This window comes from Haliotis cracherodii, unplaced genomic scaffold (genome assembly GCF_022045235.1).
Source record: "Haliotis cracherodii isolate W230 unplaced genomic scaffold, xgHalCrac1.p SCAF_20, whole genome shotgun sequence".
Lineage (NCBI taxonomy): Eukaryota > Metazoa > Mollusca > Gastropoda > Lepetellida > Haliotidae > Haliotis > Haliotis cracherodii.
In genome coordinates this window covers 10510886-10520879 of record NW_027266276.1, presented here as the reverse complement: position 1 = coordinate 10520879, position 9994 = coordinate 10510886, and the positions used below count along the sequence as shown (strand labels likewise).

Sequence of the window (9994 nt, the reverse complement as noted above, 5' to 3'; positions counted from 1 at the left end):
AAACGTATGTTTTCCATATATATCTAAAATAATATTTTTTGTTATTAATTGTCTGGTGAATTAAACAATTTAAATTGAAACAATTCATAATTCATCATATTATGAATACATAACAACTTGTAATTTGTGTGTAAAAAGTTGTACTAAAACACGCTGTTTGAAGGGGGCGTGGCATAAATGTAAATGTCCGATTGGGATTTTAAATTTTCCGGACCCGTGCTCTGAAGGTACTCCATCTTTCTGCCAATCTTTTGTTTGAGTGAGTGAGTGAGTGAGTTTGGTTTTACGCCGCTTTTAGCAATATTCCAGCAATATCACGGCGGGGGACACCAGAAATGGGCTTCACACATTGTACCCATGTCGGGAATCGAACCCGGGTCTTCGGCGTGACGAGCGAACGCTTTGACCACTAGGCTACCCGACCGCCCCCTTTTGTTTGAGACAAACAAATGTGTTTATTCAATGTTCATTATAACAAACAGCAAAATATTTTCTTAATCACAACATCTGGAATGAACATCGCTCTCCAGTCAGAATATCACAAAACATATGATTATTCAGATGAAAACAATGAAGATAAATCAATTGTAAGAAGCATAAATGAACACACTGTATATTCTGAAAAGAAACTGTGGAGATACGTATTCTGAATCAGTTCTACTTGACTGACAGATATTCTCACAATAACATAGCTGTAAGTAGTTGTGTCTTGGGCAGACAAACCAGTGATTGAAAGGCTGACCAACATCACATCACAGTACAATACATGCAACCACCACGAAGACCCATGTTATAATTTGTCTTCAGGACACGGTTGATGCATTTCATCCACTTGTGCACATTGATGCTCATGACATCAATCACTGGTTTGTCTGGTCCAGACTTACAGACGGCCATCATATAGCTGGAACATTGGTGAGTGGCGTCAAACAACAAACAATGACACGTGCAATCAACCAAGCCGCTGCCTACATTTAGTCACACTTGGGAAATAGAATGTGGGGACCTATCGTACAGGGTTCCCAGTGGGTTCTGACTGGATAAGGATATGGCAATATCTGCATTATAAATAACAGCTAATGACAGGCTGACAAGAAATATCCACCAGTAAGGTGTAGTCAAATCACACTGTACACAGACTCCCTATTTTAATGGGAATCAATCACAAATCAAGACCATGTGAACTAGAGCGGAAAGATTTAAGAGTGAGTATGGTTTTACGCCGCTTTTAGCAATATTCCAGCAATATCACTACAGGGGACACCAGAAATGGGCTTCACACATTGTACCCATGTCGGGAATTGAACCCAGGTCAATTGAACATTTAAACCACTAGGCTACCCAACCACCCCCGAAAAATTTAAGAAAAAATGTAGGCCGACCTCCATGGCTTTGTCTGCAATCTGTTACCCTTATGTTGATTTCAAACAAAAACATTTTGTGTAATTAGAGTAACCATTTATCAATATCTCTCATACATCATAACATTGGACAAGACAATCCAGTGATTGATATCATGAACATTGATCCATGCAGTTGGAATACGTTGACTTGCATCAACCGATTCAGCGAATCTGACCGCCCAATAGTTAGGTGCCACAGGTTACTGTGGACCTATTTTCTTACACTGAATTCCCATGAGGAGACAAGTATAGGTTACTGTGGACCTATTTTCTTACACTGAATTCCCATGGGGAGACAAGTATAGGTTACTGTGGACCTATTTTCTTACACTGAATTCCCATGGGGAGACAAGTATAGGTTACTGTGGACCTATTTTCTTACACTGAATTCCCATGAGCAGACAAGTATAGGTTACTGTGGACCTATTTTCTTACACTGAATTCCCATGGGGAGACAAGTAGAGGTTACTGGGGACCTATATTCTTAACCAGAATCCCCACATGTTGCAAATGATGATAAAACAACATAGCTCATCAGAATAGGCAGCTCTAATATATTTGTTTAGTCATGACAACTAAGTTGACTAAAATGTTTTGAATTTTTTAAAAATCACAGATTGATATCTTTGATTGAAAGTATGCTTTTCGCAAGTCCTGTGTGTAAATAGTTTTCTTGTAGGAGGGACCAACTTTCATTTTCAAATCTACATTCAGAATTTTGGTTAATAATTTCAATTTCTAAACAATATTTGTAATCTTCATCAATGGCCACAGGTTACATATGACAAAATTTCTTGCTCATCATTCACATCAGGATATTTGTCCTTGAAACCCACTAATGTCAACATATACACAATAATCAGATGATTTTGATTCAAATTATTCACTGTCCAGCTCAAACTTCAATACAACTACCTTCACCTTCAACCATCACCTTACAGAATTCACATTCTTCCATCACCACACAGAATATAAAACACTGGGAAGAAAATCACTGTCACTCTGTATCTCCATCATCTAACCCTTGTATTCTCATTCACAGAAGTTTGTTTGTCCTCTTCGTGGTTGCGGACAGACGATCATTGGCCCTGTCCACAGACCCCTTCAGAACGTCCAGCTTCTCGCTCTGAATGTCCTCCTCATGCTGGACGGCCAGAGCCATTGATTTCAGATTGCTCAAGGTCGCCGTCAACTGGTCAACTTCTTGGTCAGTGATCACCTCTTTGTACATGGAGGCCTGTGACTGACCGTCATCCTGGACATCCATATCGTCCACCAGTCCAGACAAATCATATTTCTTGCTGGTAGTGTTTGATTTAATGTCAGTGGAGCTCTTGTCGGACGTCTTGTCTGAGACTGCAGCCGATGATGTTGGGGCACTCCTTGATGCTGGAATATACATAGACCTCATCAGACATGCTGTCATAACTGTGGGCACAGGTTCGGGGCGTCAGTAAAACTCGAAATATTGGTATTGATATTGTGACAATGTGTTGCCAAGTGAGACCTACATCATAACCGGTGAGGTGAGTTGAAATGGGGTTTAACGTTGCATTCAAGGTCTGTCTGTCTGTCTGTCTGTCTGTCTGTCTGTGTCTGTGTGACAAAACTGGACTGGACACATAAAGTTGAGCCAGAGGCAATATTCGTTAGTGACAACACATTTTTCACCAAAGACATGCAGAAATTTAGACAGAATATTAGTTTTAATCCAAAATACATTGACAATGGAGATCTTTTATCTCTGCCAGTGTAATCATTTTATTCCAATATGGAACAAATAATGTTTTTCCAAATAAGAGATTTATTTTGGGATGAGAACAAAAAGCAAAACTAATAAATTGTCGGCCCTACTAGAAACAATATATAAAGTGCTGTCATGGCCGGGTTGGAACTGCAGTCAGCAGCAGGGAGAAGAGCTCTCAGAAATGTGTACTAGAGTGTACTAGAACTAAAGTTATCTTCCCTTGTGCACGAGAACATGGCATCCTTTGAGAAGTTTCTGGATGGGACAGTTTCTAGAAAACTGGCCTTATCTATATATAAGAGTGACAGGAGAGCGATCCAAAGCCTTTTCCAAACTGATTTGTTTCTTATCTCTTTGTCAAACAAGGTTTGGATACCTATTTGTAAACACTGAATTCTTGCCAGCTTCCAACAATATTCTGGATTCAAGAAAGGAGACTGGCCCCTTTCAACATGTTCAAGACATTCAACAGTGACAATATTCTCAACATTCTGGAGTGCACAAACATTAATTCTAGGGCCTGTTACTTGTTGCTACGGCCACTTAATGACCCATTGTAATGCCTTACTTCATGTAAACCAAAACCATAATTTACTGATCATTCATTGATCTTGTGTGGTCATTTTCTGTGCATACCAATTTCTGGGTTACCCTCAGTCTCTGTTTGAAAATCATCTAATAAAAATTTGAAAATCATGATAATATTGATTGATCATACCTGAGGATGGGTCATGTTGTTGAAGACGATGCTGAACCGTCACGTCATAATCAAGTTTTCGCCTGCCAGGGGCAAATAACTCTATTTTCCTCAAAATGTGGATCAAGTTGGAACAGACAATGGAATAGCTCAAATCTGGAGAACCAATGAAATTCTGCGTAACAAGCAGCTCCCAAGGGCTGACAACTCTTATAGTTGAAATGATCGACCAAGAGAAATGCTGAAGGACCTTCTGTGCAAGATTCAGGATTGTGACGCCATCGCTGGATATCCTTATCACTCCGTCTTTTTGAGGATGAAATTTTTTACTGTCAATCACTGAATACAACATTTCATAGTCGAAGACCTGAGGGACATCATTGCCTTTTAAAACAATCGGATCAACATGGATATACTTCTTGGGCATCTGCCATCGTCCGAGCCAAGCCTCAAGGCCAGAGACGAAATTGGCCGCAATGTCAAGGTCATTATGAAGGTCATTCATGGTTGCTATGGAATTGTCAATCTGTTCCCCTTGTTGAGAGAGGCGAGTTGTTGCATGCTCCAGAGTCTGTTCGGAGTCTGTTACAATCCTCAGAAGATCGGTTCCAAGTTTCGTCCTTTGACCTTCAGGGATACTCTTGACCTTGGAAGACTCAGAAACCATGGCAGCACTTAGAAAAAAATGATTTATGGCCAAGAAGACGGATGACCGGTCTTGAAAGGAAGAAAACCAGTGTGTGTGTCCCTTATTGTCCACGATAGTTATCGCACCAAAGATAAAGGAAGATGAAGCCTTCTTCATCAAAGCAATCTTGCCAAACTTGATGACTAGGTCCCCTGTAAGAGCTGGGTTCTTCGACCCATCATGAAACGCCACGCCATCCGCAAACACAGACAACTGCCCATACACCCACTTCCGCAACGGGCTAACGTAGTACGATGCATACCATTGGCGTATCGCAACATTCATCTTGCTTCAGATTTCCAGCACACTCCTCATGCACCTAAAATGTAAAAACAACTGTCATCATCAGAGTTGTACAACAAACCCAGTGTTGTTTGTCCTGCTTGGCTTAAATCAATGGGATCCAATGACCTACAACTTAACCAGGGCCCCGTTCCACAAAGCGATCTTAGCGCTAAGTCGGTCGTAACTCCCATTCTTTAACACTGACTTACGACAGTCGTAGCGCTAAGATCGCTTTGTGGAACAGGTCCCAGGGTACTAGAGGTACAGAAGCTCACCTTCAGTTATAAAGCACTTCAGGGATGAGGATGTGTTGAGAAATTTGTTTTTCTGAGCTATACTGAGTGATACTGATAATCCGACCACCCGACCCACTGAGTCACTGACGACAAGCACAGGTTCCTGGGGACACATCCATAGTATTTAAATCTTTCAAAGAAGACTCGAAGGGCAACATAATTATTTCAAAACTGTTTTCTAATTTCACCCTTCTGATCATACTCATGAAATAGGAGATTTTTCAAATTCTTTTTATATTTTTATGCCTGGCCCAGTGGTTTTCAAAAACAGTATCATAGCAACAGAGGCTCCCTCCCATTGGGTGAATATACATTTGTGGGATTCATCTAGATGTGTTCTGAGGCTGATATTTGGCCCAAAGTCTGCTGCAAATGTTTGTTAAAATTCCCAAATTGGAACTAAACCTTTCACAATCCTTGTATTTCACTGATAACAGGACCCTTTTAGAGGAAGAAGCTTTGATGCTTAGTTTAATGTTACTGCATTGAATGTAATCTTAAAATTAACATACCTCTGAATTAACAAAAATAATAACTTTTTAAAATATCCATCTCTTAATAAATTATTTATATTTCCCAGTTTGCCAATTAAATTGTTTGATAGGCTTTACTTAGATGTTGACGGATGACAAAGTAAACACAATTTATGGAAAACCACTTCCTTAATTACTGTAGGGGCGACGTTTCGGTGCAGATCCTTATACCGTTGTCAAGCAAGACATTTCTGTATAGATCCTTATACAATTGTCAAGCAAGACATTTCGGTATAGATCCTTATACAATTGTCAAGCAAGACATTTCGGTATAGATCCTTATACAATTGTCAAGCAAGACATTTCGGTATAGATCCTTATACCGTTGTCAAGCAAGACATTTCGGTATAGATCCTTATACCGTTGTCAAGAAAGACATTTCGGTATAGATCCTTATACAATTGTCAAGCAAGACATTTCGGTATAGATCCTTATACAATTGTCAAGCAAGACATTTCAGTATAGATCCTTATACAATTGTCAAGCAAGACATTTCGGTATAGATCCTTATACAATTGTCAAGCAAGACATTTCGGTATAGATCCTTATACAATTGTCAAGCAAGACATTTTGGTATAGATCCTTATACCGTTGTCAAGCAAGACATTTCGGTATAGATCCTTATACAATTGTCAAGCAAGACATTTCGGTATAGATCCTTATACAATTGTCAAGCAAGACATTTCGGTATAGATCCTTATACAATTGTCAAGCAAGACATTTCGGTATAGATCCTTATACAATTGTCAAGCAAGACATTTCGGTATAGATCCTTATACTATTGTCAAGCAATACTATTGAACTTTCTTTAAACATTCAACTTCACCATGTGGGTGGGGTGGGGATGGGGGTGAGTGCAATCAAACAATGGGGAGTCTCAGTCTCTGTATCATCAAATAAACACAAATGAAGAGATAAACAGAGGTGTATTTTTAACATTGAAAAGTTCTGCAACACTTATCATGATGATGTCCTTTCTCAATTCTGGTGACCTTGGCCCTCCTGCTGTGGACCATTGGCCTAGTTTGGTGTATATCCTATCATAAAATCTCAATGTGAGTGAAAGAGATGCTTGTATCCTTGGTTCGTAACAAGTGACCTTCAGAGTCAAGAAATGGCTTTTGCCAGAAAGACCGCATAAACATATGTATGGGCATGTTTCTCACCAGGATGAAGCCAATAGATGAAACAATAGGGTCATTTAGGGATAAATATTTAAATATAAACGGCCAAGTAGGTATTACTTTCAGTGTTTACAACCAAACATGCTGTCGACCTTGTCAATCAGAGATTGAGTCAGAATTGACAACCAGTGTATGCAACATTGGATATATAAATTGCAAAGCAAGGATGCTAGGGGGATCAGTTTCCACGCCTGGACTTGTTGACCTCCACGGCTTGGGGTCGCTTCAGAATTTAAATCATAACAGTTGTCTCGCAAAATACAATGCTTAGTCCTCATACAGAATTTATCATCCAAAACTGGCTCCCACAGGAGATATCGCTTGGGTGAGATCAAGCGTTATCTACACTGTAGATATCGCTGCAATGAAATTACATCACAATGCTTTGCAGACCATTGTGACGTCACTGGTTACCATGACGTCACAATCAAATGACATCACTAATGGCTCTGCTACTGAAGCTGTTAGCAGTATTTTTTTCACTAAAGACACTGCTAATTACTGTCTACAAATTGAAAAAGTTGGAAGAATGATGTTGGATGATAAATAAAATCTCACCCTCGTGTCTTTTGATATCAAATATATCAACACTCGTTGATAAAAGTGGCAAAAATCCTCGGCAAGCCTCGAAATTTTTCCACTTTTATCAACTCGTGTTGATATATTTGATATCAAAAGACACTTGGGTGAGATTCTCTATTTATCATCCAAAACTTGCTTCAACAGGAGATATCGCTTGGGTGAGATCAAGCGATATCTACACTGCAGATATCACTACAATGAAATTGCATCACAGTGCTTTGCAGACCATTGTGATGTCATTAGTTACCATGATGTCACAATCAAATGACATCACTAATGCAGCATTAGAAATTGGCACTAGTCCTGCAGTCCTTGCAAAACTGCCCAATAGTTAAGGTATCATAAGGACTAGTAGACATTTGCCATTTTTAAGGATTTTGCTATATGTTATCATTACAAGGACCAGTGGACAAAAACTGTTAGATTCTTCTGCTATAATGACTGCTACTGAAGCTGTTAGCAGTACCTTTTACACTTTGACACTGCTAATTACTGTCTACAAATTGAAAAAGTTGGAAAAATGATGTTGGATGATAAATATAATCTCACCCTCGTGTCTTTTGATCATGTTGATATCAAATATATCAACACTTGTTGATAAAAGTGGATATATTTGATATCGTGTTGATATATTTGATATCAAAAGGCACTCGGGTGAGATTTTCTATATTTAGTATCCACACTGGTATTTAACAACCATTTAACACTTCCACCTTATAACCTCTACAGGACATCTTACAATTATGAAAACTTTTACAATTAAAGTGAGCATGGCAGACAAATCCTTGACATTCAACTGATTTCACATCCACGTCAACTGCCATAGCTTACTTCATTTTATAGGAGGATCTTTTAAACATTCTCTAAACATTTGAAAGCATAATGGTTTGAGCAAAGGCTGTAATGTTTACTAAAATATGTTACAGTTGAAGTCCACATGTGTACATGGTTTTGCTTCTGACTGCAAAACATAAGAGGGAACATGGCTCTTAAGATTATTTACAGTAGATTTTAGTGTTATTATAAGAAGAGCTTACTAGATCGAACAGATGTTTCGTTTTACGAGGCTGGGATTCATGGCAAAATTCGCAGTCTGTTACACGGTGAAGGGAAGACAAGGGGCTGACTGAAACCTTGGAATCAAAACTTTTAGAAATCATTACAAAATGTATGGTTTTTTTGTTGTTTAACGCAGCATTCAGCAATATTACAGCAAAATGCCGGCTGTCTGTAAATAATGGAATCTGGACTAGACAATCCAATGATTGATATCATGAGCATTGATCCACATGATTGGTTTACAATGACATGCATCAACCAAGTCAGCGAGCCTGACCCAGAACCTGTTAGTCACCATTTACGACAAGCATGGGTTGCTGATCACCTATACTACCATGGATCTTCATGGGTCGTAAATATGAATGAAAATTAGACTTTTTTAACAACACTTACATGTTTTTGACAAATAGAAACACTAAATGTACAGGTGAGTTTAATACTTTCGCTAATGCACATTGTTTTCAATCAATCTTGATCTGATGATACCGATTGTGTATCAGCTAGTGCTTGTGAACTTCCTGTCTTTAATGTCATGTGACTGACCATGTTGAGTATCTATTTTTGATTTGACTGTAATGGAGAGTTGTGACGGTAACATTACTAACAAGATAGTGCTTGATCGACTCGTCTCGCTCAGCGAGGCATTATCGCTATAAAATTAGCAAGACATGGTCATTTGACCATTCAAGTGTTAATAGAAATACGTTTTCTTTAAGGTAAAACTTAATTTTAGTGTATAGAGATTGTTATTCGACACGTAATGATGAATACCTCTTTGGGGCTCGAAAACCCATAGCACGACCTAGCTTGGTTACTGAACAATTACAGGCACATATATGTAAATCTCGAGGAATCATCAAAGACTTTAGTCCACGCCCATAACTCAAGAAAGAAATTGCCAACTGATCACCATCAATCGCAGTACCTTATTGATGAAAATTATTAAGTGTCTACAGTCCAATATGGACAGCAGACCTCGGGGTTCCGTTTCACTTCTGGGTGATGTTTACGTTCAGACTTCCGGGTAAAGGGACGTAATTTTATACAGTATGAGTTGTTCCCCTTTGACCACAAGCGTACAAGCTCCTTCCCAGCGCGTGACACCTTCGTTACACTCTCAGTAACATCGCTGCCACCAGTGTGGGCGCGGCCATAGACTGGTTCCCGGATCCTCCGCTTGGTGTCGCTGCACTTGTTCCGCTTTTCAATCAAAGGACCGGTATCGCCCACCATGACACATCGTCTGCTACAACAAGATGGCGGCTGTCAAAATGCATTGGGCGAAGCTAGTGAGCTCTGGAAAATTGTAGTTTTCCAAGTAATGGAGGTGAGTATTGGTACCAACATAACGGCTATGGGAGGTCAATGTATTCTTTGACTAATTTCGTGCAAATATTGACACGGCAGTGTTTTTGTTTTAAATGGAGGACGATGAATCTCTTATGAATTTACCTTCTGAACAGATTATCATGAACTTCTTACGCAAGACAATTTAAGTTTCTGAGAAATTCTGTATGAAA

The 9994-nt window shown here is 39.2% G+C and overlaps 1 protein-coding gene across 1 annotated transcript; it reads right to left on the bottom strand.

Annotated features, from left to right (window-relative positions):
- Positions 1 to 435: 435 nt before the first annotated feature.
- LOC139470059 (synaptosomal-associated protein 47-like) lies at positions 436 to 9485 on the bottom strand. Its single transcript, XM_071252347.1, has 3 exons — positions 9400 to 9485; positions 3869 to 4854; positions 436 to 2792 (listed from the first exon to the last, which is right to left on the bottom strand). Exons 2-3 carry the CDS (start codon positions 4818 to 4820, stop codon positions 2440 to 2442), a joined length of 1305 nt encoding a protein of 434 aa, XP_071108448.1. The 5' UTR covers positions 4821 to 4854; positions 9400 to 9485; the 3' UTR covers positions 436 to 2439.
- Positions 9486 to 9994: the final 509 nt, after the last annotated feature.

Excerpts from the sequence above, each read along its gene's own strand:
- LOC139470059 (XM_071252347.1), bottom strand. The coding sequence starts at position 4,820 with ATGAATGTTGCGATACGCCAATGGTATGCATCGTACTACGTTAGCCCG. Across the intron at positions 2,793-3,868 it reads ACAACATGACCCATCCTCAG|CATCAAGGAGTGCCCCAACA; the intron begins GTATGATCAATC and ends TGTATATTCCAG.